Source organism: Platalea leucorodia (assembly GCF_965183815.1).
Source record: "Platalea leucorodia genome assembly, chromosome: 1".
NCBI classification, from domain to species: domain Eukaryota; kingdom Metazoa; phylum Chordata; class Aves; order Pelecaniformes; family Threskiornithidae; genus Platalea; species Platalea leucorodia.
The window spans coordinates 37,741,564-37,761,481 of NC_138823.1; the positions used below are offsets into that span (position 1 = coordinate 37,741,564).

At 37.4% G+C, this 19,918-nt stretch overlaps 1 protein-coding gene across 1 annotated transcript in view; it reads right to left on the bottom strand.

Moving 5' to 3' along the window:
* Positions 1 to 531: 531 nt before the first annotated feature.
* Positions 532 to 19,918, bottom strand: part of PREX2 (phosphatidylinositol-3,4,5-trisphosphate dependent Rac exchange factor 2) — a gene marked incomplete at its 5' end in the record, with an annotated part of 182,657 nt that continues 163,270 nt past the window's right edge. Inside the window, 3 exons of the mRNA XM_082310168.1 lie at positions 532 to 967; positions 5,098 to 5,165; positions 11,940 to 12,042. Coding sequence (XP_082166294.1) covers positions 922 to 967; positions 5,098 to 5,165; positions 11,940 to 12,042 — 217 coding nt within the window. The 3' untranslated portion in view covers positions 532 to 921. The remainder of the gene's footprint in view (positions 968 to 5,097; positions 5,166 to 11,939; positions 12,043 to 19,918) is intronic.

The window sequence follows — 19,918 nt, forward strand, 5'->3', positions numbered from 1 at the left end:
AACCACAGACATTTCCAGTTAAACATAACAATACCGCCTCGTCCTCGCCTTACGCAGATTTGCTAGCATAGTACTATACAAGAGTATACACAACTCTGGAAAACTCTGAAACGCAGAGGCGCAATAATGTAAATCATCCATTAGACAGAGCCTGAAACTCAGTCTAACTATGGATGAAGATCAGCCTTACCCTTCTCCTCCATGATAACGGCAACTGAAAAAGGGCAACACTTCACCTCATATGCCGTACAGGCATTCCTTCTAAAGGAGTATGACAACGGACTGCTTAAGACATGGCTGAGTTTACTGATTACGAGCACACATTCATAGCAGCAGTCTGCCTGCAGCCATTAAACACAATTCTGAGATGAGTTTTCCATCTTTAAACCTCACTTACATTATATCCTTGAAACAGTAATGTCATCGTTCTGAGAAATTACGCTGGCGACAGGAAAAAAGGGATTATCAGTGCAAAGGGCCCCATATGAAGTGCATGCTCATTATCAAGCCTAGTTTATCTAGGCTTCTATTCCTTCCACAAGAACACGTTCTGTATAGCGTACAAGTGAAGTCATTCTCTCTGAACAAGACTTTTTTTTTTTTTTTTCAAGCAGCTGGCTATGCCTATCGTGTGGCTGAACAAGACACATCAAATGAACCTGATTCCAGTGTAAAATTCCCGAGGAAGATTCCTGTTCTACTAGTATAAGGCCGGAGCGCACAGATTCCAGAAATGCTTTTTGGAAGTCATTTTTCAATGCCAATAGAGAATATTTAGGGTATTTCTTTCTTTATCCTGAGTAAAGGGGTTTTTTATTTATCAAAGCCCCAGGCACATACTGCTATAGCGCAGTTAGATTTTGTCATGTAGTCCCAGTATCCTAAAGGCCATTATTGGATTATTTTCTGGAGCAGTTCTCCTCATTCTTCTCCAACAGGTGGTGGTGGCTGGCATAGCTTGTATAATCTGACAACGACAAAAAACAAAGCGATTGTTATTCTGGGAGCTTGGTCATTACTGAAACGGGTAAATTGAAGGAACGCAAACTAAATCTAAGTCTTCCTGCACTGCAAAACAAGAGGTACTGAATTCAGCTTAATAACATTGACATAAAACCAGTAAAAGCTTATTCATGAGCATGAGCGTTTACATTGAAAGTGGTATCATTAAAACACACATCTATCAGCAATCTTATAAAGACATTCCAGTTTAGTCAAGTTTTCATATTTCTGCACTGAAGACCCCGTTCTGGAGGTAGCGAAGTCTCCACTAATCCCATTACCAGTTGTTGCTCTGAATTTCTAAATTGGGAAAGCTGCTTGGTGAATGCAATTGCCTCCATTTTCATTGTGTTTTGCAACAGCTGGACCTCACTCTAACACAGTTCCCTACAAAACTGATGCTGTTTGAAGAACCTAAGACAGATGTCAGACATGTGACACGCCAGCATGAAGATTTTAAACTCTCTCCCCTCCGTTTCTACATGTATGAAGTCAAGGCCAGTAAGATTTGGTTCAAATGACTACTTCAGTACAGACTGAAATAGCCACTCTTTCATTTATAAAGGCTTTTGAATTTCTATTAAACCCTTTTGCACGGACTTGGTTATTAGCAAGTGTTTGAAAATTTACCCTAATGTTAGGAATACTGAAAATAAACGGCAATCATTCTGACCTCGGGCTCTCTGTTCTGTATGTCCGGTATACGGTATCTCCCCTGCAACCACAGCAATTAGAACCAGCAATAGACATGATCTCATTTGCAGATTACATATTTTCCTCAGGGAAAGTGTATCATTGAAGGAATAGCAAAGAGAAGAGACCGAGTATGGCATGGCAAGGAGAAAAAGCATCAGAAGCCAAAATTGAAGAGACAATGACACAGCATGTGCATTAATACTTAACATGAAGACTCTCTGATATTGAAATACCAAAGCAACAGAAATAGCAGGTTTGGTAGGTCTGGCTACAGGCAGGGTGGTGAATCGTCCAGTGGCTTGGGGGCTAGGGATATTTAAGACGCTCGGCGTATCTGAGTTTTCCAAGTATATTTTGTAAATTTGCCCGCTAAGCATCACATTAATTTATATGACTCCATTTTAACTTATCATAAATTTCAAAATTATACTACAAATCAACACAGAAAACAAAGATCTGTACATGTGGCCGGGTTCCCCAAACAATTCAAGATCAATGGGCTGGTGCCTTCTTGGCATGGTACTCTGCTACTGAAATTATGCGAGGCACGGTCGGGATGCCTGCCCCTATGAGTACCAAAAGCCTCTTCAACATCTAGGCACGTTCTGTCAGAAAAAGCATCCTGTGGCTACGCAAGAGCAGGGCAGGATAGCTGCTGTTCTCTTATTTCAGTTCCCTTAGGAGTTAAAACCCATGGAACACTGACAACACACAATGACTAAACAACTCTTCTCTGGATCTCACTGGAAGGGATTATCAAGCAGTATTGTTTCTGGATGGTAAGAACAGGGAGCATCAGTTCTTTGAGCCAAACAGCAATTGCAAACCTGCTTTCAAACCTCCACCATAATGTGTTCTGAAGATCGTTGGGCTCTTCCACGTTGTCATCCAGCAGACTCAGAAACACGATCATTTAAGGTCACATTGTGCAGGCACCAATGTATTTGTTAGGAGCCATATATAAGCCAATAGACACACATCTCATATTTGTATACCAATGAGAGAATAAGATGGCCTCATCTTTATACAGACAAGTATGCAGAGGAAAATAAACAGGGGTTATTTGAGTTATTTGATTCTGCTAGTGTAATAAAGCAGTAATATTCAAAGCTGGCAAAAGACAGATAAAATTACTGTCAGAATCTCATCTAAGTAATTGCAGTGGGGTTAGTTCTTGATGGATGTTTAAGCAAAATCTCATTTCTATGGAACAAGGTGCAGAAAAGCTCAGTCCCAAGTACCAAGGTCTGCGTATTCTTAAATGGTAATCATTAAGATTAAGGTTAAAATAGTAATCATTAAGGTTAAAATGGTAATCATTAAGATTAAGTGTCTTCAGAGCAAGTGATATAGGGGAATTCTGAAGCAAACTAACAACAAGCCTGCATAAATCCCTAAGGAGCTATAGTTGCTGAAGACAGTATAGAGCAGAAACAGCCTGTTCTGGGTCAATATATATGGAACAACCATTTGAGATGGTACAAACAGATCAGCTGAGAAAAGACAGAAAACAGTGGCAACTGCAGAGAACTGAGAACACTGTCAAGTGATGTTAAATGGACTCAAATGGAATGGTAAAATTCTTTTCAAGGCAAAGAATTGAGAACTCACAGTATCATTTACCTATACATCAAAAACATAACTCCTGCTTGCTGATGACTGTTCTGACTTACGTGACTTGTCTCTCTAATGGTACACCAAATGCTCCGAACACTGAGGTTGATGAGATATTCCTGTGACATTGCTGTTGCTGCTAACTGGCAAGTGTGCTGGATGCATCTGTCCACTCTATGTTCTAGGAGGCATCTCATAATTTTCTTTCAGCTTTTCATTGCTATGTTGTGGGAGTGTCAACCGGAAAGAGGCGACCTTTTTGCAACCGATGCAAAGCCAAAAAATGGCTCATGGTTGAGTTTTTCTTTTTAAGAACATAGATCTTTCCTTTATCACAAAAGCTCTGAATCTAGATACATGCTCTGTCATTTAGAAGTGGGAAAAGTTTTGTTTGCAACAACTCTTTAGCTGTCTCCAGAATTATGCCATGAAGGAAGAGTCCATTTAAGGCCAAAACCATACTGTTCAAAATATAAAAAGGCTTCAAACAGCTTTTACTGCAATAAAATGTTATTTTACTGCCTTAGGTTCCTACAGTGCAAGGCCGCCAGGCAGTTTTGGTCCTGGATTGCCTCTAAGCTAATAATTACTGTGAGAAGGGATGCCCTCATCTGCTGGTAAGGGCAATTACTTTATTGCTGATGGGTTTACTCTAGAACCAGTACTTTTCTTGGATCTTATTTAATCTCCTTTATGCATATACGCAAGAAGCATATATGCTCCAACAAATGCTGCTACTCAGCAACTGAACAGCAGCTGCTACTCAGATTTACTCATACCTTGTACACTTAAGGTACACTCCTTTTCTAGAATCAGATCCAGCACAGGCAAGGAACAATGTGCAGTGATTTGTTACACACAAATTATGAGCAGTAGCCTGATTCCCTACTGGGAGAAACTGGGACACCTGAGAAAAGGGGAGCAAATTGCATGAGAAAAAGTTCCTGCATCAGAACAAGTTCCTGAGTATTACTGATCAGAACCCAGAAGACAGTCTTTCTGTGAGGCTATGGATACTGTGTGTGTTCATTCACATGGTTACCTCTATCAGGGATTACCAATTCATTGTTTCTTCACTGAAATGTAAACACCACAGTGGGTCCGTTATGTATTCCACATATCTGTTTAGCTCATTCAATGTGTTCTCATTAGTCAACAAGAAACATTACGTTTTAAATTGGTTTTAAAAAGTTTAAATTAGAGCTGGATTAATAAAACCACTTTAAGATAAAATTAAGAACGTTGTTGTTTGGTTATAGGTATTGTGCTTGTTAAGAACATTTCAGGCACCTGCAATCCATCACAGCATTAAAAAGCTGGATAAATATAGAACAGTCACATCTTTCATTCTAATCGATGTTTCAGAAAGAGACAAAGAAAGACGACATCATCTCTAAAAGCAACTAGAACATGATTTTGCTGAGATATTGCAGTACAGTATTTCATTAAAATGGGGTTATGGATTTAGTTATGAATATTTCCCCAAAACGACTAAACATCACGAGTGATGAAGAACTTACTCCAGTGCTTTCATAATTAACATGAACTAGGTTTCATTTTTCAAAAATGGGCACGTTTTGAAGTGCCACATAGCCCGAACTTCTGCAACTAATTACTTTAATTAAAATTGTATGGCTGAGAACATAATTGATTCTATGTACATTAAAAGCCAAATCTTACCATTTAGTGCACAACACAGTCAATGTTTATTGTTAGCTTTTGAGCAGTGAGGCACAAAATTTGGCACAAATAGACAAAATCATGGTCTAGGATGCAATCAGTTACCTTGGGACGGACTGTGGCGTTCGATCCCTCACTCCTAAATTCTTGGCTGTGTTTTGTACTCTTGCACCCTGTGAAAGAAAACCAATTTTGCTTCATTTATTTCAACATAAGTTAGAAAGTTTTCTGAGATTTCTAGATGAACGTAACTATTGATTATAATTAACGCATATGATCCATGTACCAAAACAACTCTCCTCTTCTAAGGTGGAAAACAAGTTAAAGCAGTACATTAATTCTCAACTTAGAGAAATATGCAGAACAGAGACAAAATCATTAAATAAGTGCATACATATATATCATACTAACATAAAAGACTTCATAAAAAATTAACATTTAAGGTTTAAAACAATCCAAACACATCTTTTTTCAATTTGTTTAATTTTTGTCACCATTCTTTGTAGAAGGCATGAATAACAAAGTTCTTTTCTGAAATGTCACTTATTTCCTATGAACTTCTGAATGAGCAAATATTACAGATTATTTCCTATGAATAGCTTTCTAGTTAAAACTAGAAAAATGGCCTAAATTGAGGCACTAGATTAGGATTAGAAAAATGCAGGTCCTGATCTTCCTTTATAATCAGAGAATCACAAAAACAATCAGGTTGGAAGGGACCTCCTGAGATTGTTTAGTCCAACACCCCTCCTTAAAGCAGGCTCAAGTGGAAAAGCTGGTCTCTCTCTCTAACTCAACTGATCCTTTGAAAAACAATAATGAAAGTACTTTTGTCTCACTGACTCATCCAGCAAGGAGGAAGCCAATAAAACATGCACAACGTTCATATACCATGATAGTGAAAAATGCAGACTCTTCTGCAAACTAGCTTAGACATATGAAAGAACTTAGTAAAATTTGGTTTTAAATGATGAGAACTAGCTTTTGAAATGCAGTTTTATTAATGTAAAGTAGTCATCATAAAGAAACATATCTGTTAGTTTTACAGTCTCTTTATGTTTTCTAACGTTTTAAAGGAGATGGAAACTACTTGTTCTGTCTATAATACATACAGTGACTCCCCCTTTATTTCTCCTTCTGTCCTACCTAAATTCAGGGCAAAATAACAGAGAACAAAAATATGTGATCTCAGAATTCTTACAGTGAGATCTTAGATTGGTGTGAAACATCAAAGATAGTTTACATACCAAACAGAGCTGCAATGGCAGCTGCACATCGTGTAAAAATGAGCTATAATCACTGATTCAATAGGTAGAATAAGACTAGACCTTGCATTTGACTGCAATCTGGTACCCAGGTAATTGAGAAGGTATTAGTTCACTGTTATGGGCTTAAACAAAAGATGAAAACAGCTGGCTGGTTACACACAGGCTAAGTTCTCAGAGTTTATGTAAACCAACACGTGCCACAAAAAATACCATGTCCTTACACTTCTTTCAGGAAAAAAAAATAGTAGCAAAGATAGAGAAAAATAACTAGAGTACCTACAAAACTGAAGGCAGAATATGAAAGTGATTTTACTAGCTTTACCTCTAGCTCAGTAAGCTTGTCTCCAACAGTTGCAAAAGACACATGACTACAGACCACGACAAACTTTCCCCAGGAACTCCTCCAGAATTCAATCATCAGTCACTCAATACTTCCTCTGTTCAGCAGTGAGTATGTTTTTAATCAATTTCAGTGATTCTCTTCTCTTCTTTCCCATCTCATCTTCAACCCATGCATAACTTCACGTCACTAACCTCCTTGTGGAAGGAGGTCCACATCTTGGGTACAATCTTAGCTTGTGTCAAGAACCACTATTTTCATTTGGTTTGAATCTCCCAGTTTCATTTGATGCCTTTAGTTTGCACTGGTGAGGACAACGGTCAGTCCCTATCCATGCCACATGTTCTTTAGATCTCTGTCATATCCTCCTTCACTCATGAAGCTGAACAAGCCTAGATTATTTTGTCTGTCTGTCCTGCCTATAAACCACTCCCAACTGTTGACTATTTTTTCTGACCTTCTCTGAACCTTTTCCACTATGCTATGTCCTTACAGAAGGGATCAGAACATCAGATAGTTCAAAATGAAGGATCATGACAACATAATTTCTACTTTGTCATCCATCCTTGCCTAAACCATTATAACTTCTGATTTGCTTTATTGATAGCTACTGAGAATTGATGTTTCCTAATAAATCCTGAAGTCTTGAACATAAGATGCAATGGCAAGCTCGCAACCAATTATTTTGAATGTGAACTTAGGGTTTGTTTTTTTCCCCCGTGTGCATCACTTAAGTTATCTACACTGATTTTCATCTGCCATTTTATTGCTCAGTCATGAAGTCCTGGAAGATCCTTTTGTAATTCTTCATAGTTACTTCTCATCTTTAATAAAAACTTGAAAAGAGTTCAGACGAGAATAGGGAGAATGATTAGGTAAGAAAACACAACTGAAATAAGAAAGATCAGATGAATTCATGTTCTTCTATCTACAAAAGTGATGGATTATCAGGGAAATGATAATCAAACTGTGGACAGACTTTTTAGTAGAGCCTGTAGTAATAGGACAAGGGGTAAAGGTTTTAAACTAAAAGAAGGTAGATTCAGACTAGATATAAGGAAGAAATTTTTTACGATGAGGATGGTGAAACACTGGAATGGGTTGCACAGAGAGGCTGTAGATGCCCCATCTCTGGAAACATTCAAAATACTACAAGTCTACTGCTAAAAAGGGAGTAAAACCTGGTCTCTAAGTCTACAGTATACTGGACAGAAAACAGAAGACTTAAATTGAAGGGAAAAAAAAGGCAAAAAAAAAAAGACTCAAATGACGCACTAAGTAAAACATCCTAATGAAAAGGTTAAGAAAACTGTGGAACAGACCACTTAGGAGGCACTGTGCAGGAGTCTCCACTACTGGAGGTTTAAGAACAGATGCGACAACTGTCTGTCATGAATTACATAAGGATAGCTGATCCGGGGTTGGTTACAAAGTTAGACATGTTGAGTCCAGACCTTCATCACTTTCAGCATCCTTTCCTCAGTGCCGTTTTCTAAAATTTTATCATAATAAAGAAACCTCACCATGACAGACTGCTGCGATTGGTATATGATTAACACAACTGAGAGCTAGAATAGAGATATACATGGGAAAACTAGCTAAATGAATCACATGTAGATCCTGAACGTCAGTGATGTGACTTCCTCTGAGAACACAACCAGCCTATTTTTACTTGCATCACTCACTAGACAAATTAATTTTAGTATCTTGCTCACATAATAAATCAAATGCGTTGATTTAAAAAGGAGTCTAGCTTTATACAACCATGTAATTTATTGTTTAGCCGGAGAACAAGTTAGACCTTACTTACAACCACCAGATTCTTATTTCTTTTGAGGAAAAGCTCCCAAGAATTAATAGCAACTTGCTACGTGACATCTCTTTGTCTCCACTGAGCACCATTATACCATTTCTATTTCAATATACTGTTAATTTATACTTCTCCAATATTATTCTTAAAGCTACAGCGATGTAAATATTGACACTGTTCATCTGACGTAGGCATAAGGGATAGTTCTGCTACATGGCTCCAGAATCCTTCCCTCTAGGTACCAGTATTGCCAGAGCACTGGTGAAAGATGCCAGCAGCTCTGAGGAGACACCACCATCAATCTGGGCTCTCATATATGAACTAGTATTCTCATTGCCATGAGAAAAAATGATAGGTTTATTTTCAAACTACACACTAATTTAAGGATAGCAAGAACCGGTCACATAAAGAAAATAGATTCTCTTTATGCCCTGCTCAATGAGCTCTAAATCAGTACAATTCTTATGAGAATTATTCAAAATGCAGTGCTGTTATTATACTCATGAAAAGGCATGGAAAAATGATTACTCACTTAAAAGATAACACAAATTCTCTCCTAGCCTTTTCTGTTTATCAGCTTTTTAGTTACCTTTCCTCCTCAGAGCCCTGTGCCCTCCTGCAGCTCCTTTCCTAGGCCTCTGTCCTCTCCACACTTTGCTGCATCCTGAAGACACACTCCTGTCAGGATGCTTTACATAGTATTTTGCGGGTACAGATTTTTACGTGAACAAACATACATGAGTAAATAAAGTTACTAAAAGATACTTGGGACGTTTTGTCAAAATTTTTATTTTAAAAATCAATCTAGACTGGATTAGCAGATGAAAACCAGAAACCACTTAATTAAAACCATCCCACAGACCCAAGTTCATACCAACTCTCACAAGTTGGTCTCTCTTCTTTAATTCTTGCAGAACAGGTGCTTGCAAATACCTAATTATAACTGACAGGGCAATTACTTTGAAAATTGTTCCAACAATACAGTCGGGGCTATTACGAGTCTTGTTAAACATGATCACGACTTCATTCAATTTAAAAGAAAAAAAAAAACACTTCCTCAGGTCATCCATTCAGGCAGGTGTCTCCAGTTATTCAGTACTGGTGCCCCAAGCTCGAAGAGGTATCAGCTTTGAGTAGAGACAATTCCCCTGTGTGGAAAGCTAATGCTGCTAGCAGCTAACATTGCTGGCTTCTCCGGAATAACAGATGGAATAAATGTCCTTTCATTTGCACCTCCCTGCGGCTAATCTCTCTATTCCACAAAAGATTCGGGGTATAAATGGGCTAACAAAGTTTTTGTTTGGGTTTCTTTGGTTTTTTATATTAAGCCAGGAAAAAGACACATGTACTGCCCTTAAATGTTCTAAATGTTCTGCATCAAAACCCAAGAGGTTGGGTTTTTTTTTCCCCCTCCAAGTTTTATGGCCTGCAGTATGCTCCTGACAGTTAAATCCTACAGATAATTTAAACACTAAATCCGGAACAGGTTTCTAGAAAATACCATACTGCACTGTCAAAATTACTCCAAAACATTTAGAATATAATGGAGGGTTGTATTTCTACTACAGAACTCCAAGACTGATTTAAAATTAGAACAAAAGATTATTACTCAATTAAATGCCATAGTGGTTTCCTGTAAGAGGAAGTATGTGTGAAAAAAGTCTGGCTTGATATACTAGCAGACTTTTTTGGAGTGTCTGTGGGTGGTATTGAGATATTGGTATCTTTAACAGCTATTGATCACCTGCTGTTTTACTTCAGAGAATGTAGCCCCACTGCGGGATACTTTCTACATCTCTATTTCAGCAAGTACAGTTACAGCTGCTCAAAACCCTGCAAGTTACTTTCATATTCTCTTTCATTTTCATTTAATAAATTGCAGAAGATCCACAAATGAATCAGAATTTTTGAGAACAGTCTAGAACTGTACATTGAAAATGTGCCCTTTGACAGAATACATCCTGCAAGCAGACATATGCAAAACTCTACGTCCAGGTTTTTTTGATTGCAAAATACCCAGATCTGCCTTTTACCTAGAAGTTCGTGAGCAGACATATCAACCTATACATGCAATTTATTCTTATACAGCAGTAGCTTTCTTTTCGAGTCAACTTAAAGCTGTAATTCCTGAGCAGACCTACATGATCTGATTCAAGAACCTTGAGGGTATTTATTCACTACAGAAACTTATTTATGCGCTGAATAAAGTGAAAGTCCAATATGAAAAGGAATGAGACTAATTACTCTGATGTATCCATGTCAGACAGCAGCACTTACATATAATTGATCAGAACCTATGGCTTGAGAATATCTGCTCAATTGCTTTAATGGACTAAAGGTTTGATCTAGCTTGTGTGTATTTTTATCTACAGCAAGTTAGAAGTAAAGTAGAGCTGTTTAATCATTTTCATAACTAAACTGCAATTGCTGCACAGAATATGCAGCAGAATTAATGAAAATAATAAAATTAGATGCAAATTAAAACCCAGAAATTATGAATCTTGTCTTATCTGTGATTAATTGTTCCAATATTTAACTACCTTTTTTTTCACTTCAAGATTGAGTGCATCCTGTATCTTGTTTATGATTTTGTCACAAGGTTGAAAGCTCTCACAGGCTGGGATATATGTTCCATATGCACACGGAGTGATTAAGCCCGCACTCAACCTCTCTTTGATCAACTGAATAGGTTGAGCTCTTTAATCTTCACTTCATAAGCCTTGTCTAACAACCTCTGGATCATCTGTGCTCCTCCTTTGAACTCCTTCCAAGATTCCACACATCCTTTTGAAAGCATTTATCTGATAACAAGACATTCTAGGAAAAATTGTGCCAATACAGTAGAGTATATCCCCCATTTTCAGTTGATATTGCCTTTTAATCCAGCATTTTTTGTCATACTTTAGGACTAAGAGTTCATGTTGAGGTGGTTATTTATCCGCAACAGCCTCTAAATCCTAATATTCTATTATGACCAGAGAGTGAAAAACACTATTTCAAAATAAGCATATTGTCCTCGGGAATCTTGCCTGGAAATTTAAGAACCACAGTATTTATTTCTCCCCTTCCTTCCTACACTTCCCCTTCATTCAGTACATGACTCACTTTTTATTAACAATAGTTAATAATCTTAAGTTATTTTTATGGATAATAGATATTAAAACAAAGACTGTCTTACTCAACAGACTGTTCTGATGTAAGGCAATGCCACAGCACTTACTATACAAAAATCATTAAGTAAAATCATAACCCTGTAAAAATTATGATCCATTTACACATGCAAAGAAAGCAAGCATCTCGTTAAAAACAGCCTGTTCCATTATTAAAAAGAAAAAAACCCACACCTTTCAGTCAACAATAAAGGAAGAGAATTAAAAAACCCCAACAAAATACCCAAACTAAGAAAACTCACACAGACATTACACAACATTAAGATGGAGGTTAAAAATGCTTGGTCAAGTCCTTCCTGTTTGATGATAACACATCTTGTTAGGAAACCTCAAGACCTTACCCATAGAGAGCATCTTACCTGTTTGCGCATGACGTCTGTAGCTTGCATGATATAGCGAGGAGGCAGCCCATGGCTGCGAGCCAGAATGATCGCCTGCTCCAGGGTAACGCTCAGAGTGCAGCTGCAATGGAAGACAGAAGTCAGCTATCTAGCAGTGATTTCCTTAAAACAAGTGCTTTTAGACCAATTATCCTTTTAAAAAAAGTTCTAAATAAAAAGATTACACAATAGATCTGCCCCCTATCCCTCCCCGCCCCTCCCCCATGCAGGCATTAGCCTGGACACTAAAATGTTTCTTCAATAGAAAGATTTTGAGTGTTTCAAGTGTTCCTGCTGACTTACAACCAAATGCATTTGCCTTTTTTGCTCTTGTTTAAAAAAACAAAAAAAACCAAACCAAACCAAAAAAAAAAACAGACCAGAAAACACAACCCAACTATGGCTCGGCAAGTGTATGAGAGAGTGACAACCCGAGGAGGAGAATTTTTTGTAATTGTATAAATCCCTTTCCCGGTGGTTTCTGCACATGTTATCTCTCACCCTCCACTGTTAATGCAGACCCCAGCTTTGGTACCAGGATCCTGAGCTCTTGGCATTAATTTAGCTTGGTTATTCTCATGGCACATTAGTGCAGTTCAGTCCAAATAAAGAGACCTTTCCCCCTTTCAAAAAATAAATTAAATAAATAGGGCATTCCTTCAAATAAACGGTCCTCTCTTACTTTGCCAATCTTTTTTCAAGTAAATACTTGAGGACAAAACCTGATCATGTACCCATCCTAATGAAAAGGCCGTAATTGCTTTGTCAGAGCAACCAGGAAAGTTTCAGAGCTAAAGATCTTTCTGCAGGACAACCTGTCATCACACCAGACAAGAAGTTGTAGGGAAAGTCATTTTGGATACGCCACCCGATTTCAGTTGTTATGGTAAGGACCGGGATGGATAGATTGTTTCTCATACAATCAAGACCAAAGCTGGAGAAGACTCACGAATAAAGGCAACAAAACTGAAACAGGTATTTTTTGAAAAGCCCAGCATGTCTGAGGGCTGCTATCATCCAAGAGGTGAGAGTGGCTGCATTCTGCACCAACAAGCTGCTTGGTGATTTTTCTGTTCACAACCAAAGTACCGCAATAATCAAACCTCTTCAACCAGAAAGATGAGGTACAGAAAATGATCCTACCTCAGCAGAACCTGACAAAAGCTGCATATTTCAAGTTCAAATAGTAAAACTAAGACACATGGTTAAAACATACTTTTGAGTCACCTTTTGGCAAAATCCTGACCAAGAGATTCTGCATAGCTTATATTATGCACACAGAACAGACAATATGTTTCAATCACTCATCTTGCTGAGCAGAAGATCTGTAGGTGGAAAAATGTGTCTGCGCTTATTTTCTTACTGAAAAAAAAAAAAAAACCTGACACGTTTTAAATACTGCTTAAGTAAATTTATGGACTGTAAAAAGTTTCACAGCAATGAGCGTAGAAGACATTAAATTTGATCTGTAGCTTTATTAATGGCCTTTCATAAAAAATTTATAAGCTAAGTGATTTTCCTTGGTAATGAAATAATTTTTATTCCCCAGTTTCTTGTATACACTGACCTCAGAGTTAACCTGAAGCAAAAATCTATTGATGTTTTGTGTTATATGTTTGATTAAGGTGCATAATAGTTGAATATTAGACTAGGAATTCTAAACACTGTGCTTTCATCTTGTCTTTGAATAGTGAAATATTGCACAAATAAAGTACATGCTCATAAGATTTGCCAGCACTACAATCTAAACATCTAACCTTCAAGAACAGACTGCAAAGGAACCTTTGTCCCATTGACAATGAGAAAAAGCAAAAGTATCTGAAATTTAATTTGACAGGTGTAATCTAAGCCAGAGAAAAAGGGCAAAAAGTCTCTCTGTAGGTGTAATAGACGTTAATGGGCTCAAAGTGCAGCTTTCAACCAACCAGTTACCAAGCCAACTTTCCCATAAATCCCATCCTCCTGGACCCCAAAAGACTGAAAGAACAGAAAAATCATATTCTGCATGCGTGAATCAAAAATAACAAAAGGACCTCCTAAATGAAGGTCAGCTTGAAGAATTAGGTGCAAACACTCATCTTGTGATTGGAAAAGACTGCCAAACTGCTCCCTATCCAAAACCTGATGAAATGGCTGGTGATCATTATGAGCCATCTACATTTTGACAATGCCAACCGTGATTCAGAAATAAGGTTGCCAAACGTGCAGATAAAAACATAACCAGAGTGGGAAACGCAGAGACAAAGAGGAAAATACCATAATGAACATTTCTTTAATAGGCTACTATGGAAGTAGGCAACAACTACAGTACAGTCCTCCAACATATAAACAGACTAAAATTGAAGATCACACCTCAAGGCAAAAAAAAAAAAAAAAAGTAATTCTAAAGATAATATAATTTTAACATGTCCTAGGAAATCAGTAGTGAAGACATTCAAGATGACAGCAGTGATGAAGTTAACTATTATCACATCTCTTTATTAAAACATTTTACATTTGTGGTTAAGTCCCACAGTAACGATGGCTAGATACATCTACTGTTTCTTTTAAAAAACATTCTTACTCGTTAAAGTATGTTAAAAACGTTAAAACAGGATAAGTGGCATAATTTCATTTCAATATAACGTCATTAGAGATGCAATTTAATATAGCTAAATTTTTTTTAAACTTGACATTAGGAAGCATTCATTTACTGAGAGGGTAGTCAACCACTGTAACAGGCTTCCTAGAGAGGTGGTTGATGCCCCAAGCCTGTCAGTGTTTAAGAGGCATTTGGATGATGTTCTTAACAACATGCTTTAACGTTTGGTCAGTCCTGAAGTGGTCAGGCAGGTGGACTAGGTGATCATTGTAGGTCCCTTCGAACTGAAATAGTCTAGTCTATTCTATTTTTTTGTGTTTCTCTTGAGGCATGTAAGAGGTCTGATGAATGGCAGAATTAAATATAAATGATTGTTTATGGCTTTTGTCATGTAATTACGAAGTAAGGTTACTACTTGCTAAATATAAAAAACAACAACACTCAAATAGCTTCATTTTGAATACCGAATCAATGAGATGGCATCCTTTAATAAAACCGATCATCTAAACCTTCCACAGTGCTATGCTGAACTGATGCTCTAGTAAACCTGTATTTACATGCTGGTGCTTTCTTCCAGCTCTTCAAATATAGTTTTTTAATTACTACATATTCGTTATCACAAATCAAACTACCCTGGAAATCAGCTGTGAAAGAAACAAATGCACACACAAAACATCAGATGGAAAAGTCGTAACTGCAAGTACCCCAGCAACAGGACTGCCAAGCACAGAGAGATCAACCAAATGCAAATTTAAACCAATTCAACTTGTACAACTTTATGAAACAATATGAAAGCTGGGAATTCCTCACATAGTAAGGCTGTTCTGGTGGTCTGAGCAAGGTTCAATATCAAGGATTGTCAGCAAATACGTGCAATATGTAATAATCCACCCTTCTCCCCCATTTTGAGAGCTGATAAGCAGATGGTATTGAAGTTTACAAAGCAATTTGGAAGCAGTTCTGACCACTGGAAGTATCTGGTCATTTGGATGCAATCAGCCCAGACAAACCAAACAAGGAAAATATTAGGGGAAAAAGTCCTTCAATGCTGTCATAACATTCTGTTGTGGGAAGCATAATTCCCAAATCCATATATTTTACAGTGTAAACAAATCAAAATCTGTCCTCACTCCCTCTCTTTTCCTCTCATCCCTTCTTTTATGCCAGAAAAACAAAAGACCCAAATTCATCATCTCAGAATTTATGTCAGTTAGAACCACAAATTCCTTGCCTTGACAGATTACAGCAGCAAGGCAGCACAGACATTTGGCTTTCCCAGCACAACTGGGCTGAGAATTCCTCATTTCACCCATTTGGTTTCCAAGAAACAGAAGGGGCTGCAGCTGCTCCCAGCCCCTGCCTGCTATCCCCAGTCTCCCATCAGTCATGACAGTATTGATGTGAAGATTCAATACAAACTTTCAAACATCTTCTGGATCGATCAGACCATCCTGAACAAAAGAGGTTAAATCGTTTTCTATCACCAATAGTCCATTTGTTTCTGACTGGATGTGATTTTTATTAAAGGGCAGCACATCGGCTGGATAGACAAACATCTACACTGAAAAATGGAGTTGTAAAAGAGGAAAACATTCAAATTTTCTAAGAAATGGATTATTTTGTGACAGCTTGTTTAATGTCACCTGAAAGGAAAAATAATTTGAGTTCACGTACATTACCTACAGAGCTGCCACTCAGCGAACTGTATATCTATGTTATGAGAGTAAAAAGAATCTAAATCATTCAATTCATTCTCAGGCTTCAATTAGGATTCCAGCCATCCTACGTCCAAAGACGCATCACAACATCCCTCAGAAAAATGCCCTGAATAGAAAAGATGAGGTGAAACAAATTGGTTTAGTAGTTACCACAGTCAGAGATGTCAAAATGAATTATGTCCTGGCTATACGAATAGGAAAAAAATATGAAAAGGATGCCTGTATGCTTAGTCTAATTAAAATCTAAAGCTTCTACTCAACATGTAATTTATTGCCATTGTTATTATTTTAATTCCTTTTCTTTCCATAGAGCATAAGCTAATCACACCTACATTTGACCACCTTTTAAACCAATTACACTATTAAGTACTCCTTTGTTTCTGCTGTCATTTAAATTAATGCTTATAGAGCAGCTATTAGTTATGTCAGTGTGTGCAGCAATTAAAAACTTAGTACTAAAGTAAGTCACTTTGGGGTAAACATTTTTGGGGGTATTTCTTTATAATTACTAGTGATGGCTGGCTAATATGTATTGATTCTGATGAGTAACCCAAAGAAGAAAATAGGCCATGATAAACCTAAAAAGGAGGGAAGATGTTGTTCAGGAATATAAGAAATAAGCATAAAAAGTATAGAGAGGCCTAACTCGAGACTCTCCCACAATTTCTAAGCTGTTCTCATTGTGGGAATATCTCTGCGCTAGTAAAATTGAAGTTTGCATTCTCTGTGCCCATATATATTCTCTGTGCCCGAATTTCATCTCACAGGGAGAGGGAAGTTGGGCCAGGCAATAGGAATTACAGAGAAAATGAGCAAGAAGTTCATACATTAAACTACAATATTGTATTTTACAATTACAATAAACTCTACTGGAGTTCAGGACTTAGGTTCAGTCCCTTTATGAACCTTTGCGAAGCTGAGATGTTCCCAGTGTGGAAAGACCACTACTTTAAAATCAGCCTTGGATTGAACCCATCCACTGAAGGTTAGTTAGTCCAAAACTTCTGTTATTTTTGCCAACATATAGCCAGCCATTACTCTGCATGTGAAATGTATTTATTCCATTATGATGGTTCAGTAATCATAAAAAACCCTCCAAAAAGTGACTATCTGTGGGAGATATTACAACATCACACAGAAATGGATAGTCCATGGTTAAGGGAACTTCTGCCTTTTATCCATTAAGCATCAGCATGCACAGGTTTCCTTCACAAGAGGCACCACTGTGATTACATATTTGTGCGAACCTCAAAATAAATATATCCCAACTCCCATATCAGGCATACATCCATCGTCCCATAACAGGATAATCAAACCCAGCTCTACCAGGTATTTTCAAACACAAGCTACCAACAGATTTCTGACTTGTTGAAGTAGATGGCATGAACTTATCAAGCTAGAGAATCAGTCTTGGGAGGTAAATATACCTTAGCCGTATTTCAGACCTAACCTTGGTTAATGACTTCTTTGGTAGTTTACAAATATAGTTTTTATCAGGTTTATTAGATTCAATATTAGTCATTTTTAGTCCTGAAGCATGAAACATGCAGTAGGTAATGATGACTTCTTTTCTGTAGTTTATTTGGAAGATTACTATCATCCAATCTATTTCCAGAAATAAAATGTGACTATTCTATCTTTTTTTAAAACAGAGAGCTTTTAAAAGAATAATGAAAAAAGTAAAAAAAAAAAAAACGCTTCTTTGCACTGTACATCTTCTGTCACTGTTAAAAAACTGCCCAGAGCATCTTTTCACAAACATTCTTCCTATAAGATCTTGCCACCTTTAATCAGCTGGAAATGTTGCAAGGAGGCACTTCTACCATTAAATATTCTTTGTTTGATGAAAGAACAGCATTTCCAAAAGATCTGAAGTATCACATGCCTTTTGTTTGCTCATTCTCGGTCATACTTGCAAAAACAAACAAAAAAATCTAAAGTCAACTGAAAACCCAGCTTCAGCCATTATGTCTTGTTCTCTGCAGAAAGTCTGTCACATTAAAAGCTTCTTCCCATGTAAGCAGGCAAGTAAATCTGCTGGAAAAATGCAAATTTACAATTACAATTTACTGTCTTGTAGTAGTTCAGGTTATTCGGTTAACTCTCTTCCACCTCAAAAATTAAAGAAGATTTGGATAAGCTTTTAATTTTAGGTTGTTCAAGAGGATCTATTCTATTTTTGTTGTAATGTAGCAGTTTTTGTAAGGAAGAATCAGATTCTCCCAAAGACCTGGACTGCAGATAGGGCAATACTGCAGGAACTGAAGCGTGAGAAGATGATTCTACAGAGCAAGGTGATGGAATTGTGTGTCAACCCTGCTACTAAATGTCCATAATGTTAAAAGGAATCCAAACAGAAAAAAAACGAACACCTTGAAAGCCAGACTAGTAACAACTCCGATCCATCTTATCTGTCTCAGTGCATTTTATGCACTTCTCTGCATTTTCAGATTGCATTGCAAATGACATAGTGTCTCAGAATTTAAAACATGCAAGAGAACACTAAGACTATAGTCCTTCACATACGTATTAGAGATAACAAAGCAAAAATGTACCAGATTGCCTATGAAAGGCAAATATAGATCAAAATAAAATGATCATTACTGTAGAAACAACCTATCGGTGCTAAATGTTTACAGTGTCTTAAGACAAATTCTCGCATATTTAACAATTAGATAACTGTTTTCAAATAGTAACCAACACAGAATGAAACACTCTACTATCCTAAATTATTTTACAAAAACAAAAGCTTGTTTATGCCTCAGTAGGTAAAGTATCACAAAAATACTCTAATTATAGACAGATGTAACAAAACTGCCTTTTAAAAAAAGAAGAGAATCTTGACTAAATGGGAAGGTAGCAGGACTAAAAGCACAGTTTAGACCAGAAGGCTGGAGAGGAGCAAGGATTAGTTTTTCAGCCTGTGCTGACTTGCCTCCTGAAAGTAGTCCCATCGATCTCAGAAAGCTTTCTTACTGAGGAGCTAATAGTCAGCCTAAGTACAGCTGCAAAACTTCAAGGAGACTTTTTGGGTTTTTTGTAGCACACCGTCATTGAGCTCAGAACTAAATTCCTACAGAAAAATGTCTAAAATAATCTAAAAGGAGGAATTCTTACGATAGAATTTCTAAAATATAAATTCAGAGTACCTATTTTTCACCCTGTTTCATTTGATTCACAGAAAGGCAGCTGGCCATGATGGACAGCTTATGGTGTTACTCTGCTTTGCTGGGTGGAAGATGGAGCAGGTTTAGCTGGATTGCAGGAGCTGTGCCAGCTACAGGAGACAGCATAATCAACCCTTGGCAAAACCTGCCTCATCATTCAGCCGAGTGCCTGCCGGCCAGAACCCCACTGCTTGAAGGATGGTAACACTAAGGAGAGACTTTCTGGAGGGGAAATTAAAATTCAGAAAAGAAAATAAGACAGTGATTTTTCTGGGGTTCATCAAGATTATAAAAGACTTCTTTTCTCTCGATCCTCCAGGAAATGCAAAATTTTAAATAAACTTGGGATTTGTTTCATTTGGATGCTTTACATTATTCCTTTGAGCCTGTAAGGCCTATGGTCCCTGAACAGACTTCTGCAGCTGCTGCACCTAATTTCATTTTGGCATGGAAAGAGGCTCGGGCATGTCTGTGCAGTGTAGTCTCGCTCTT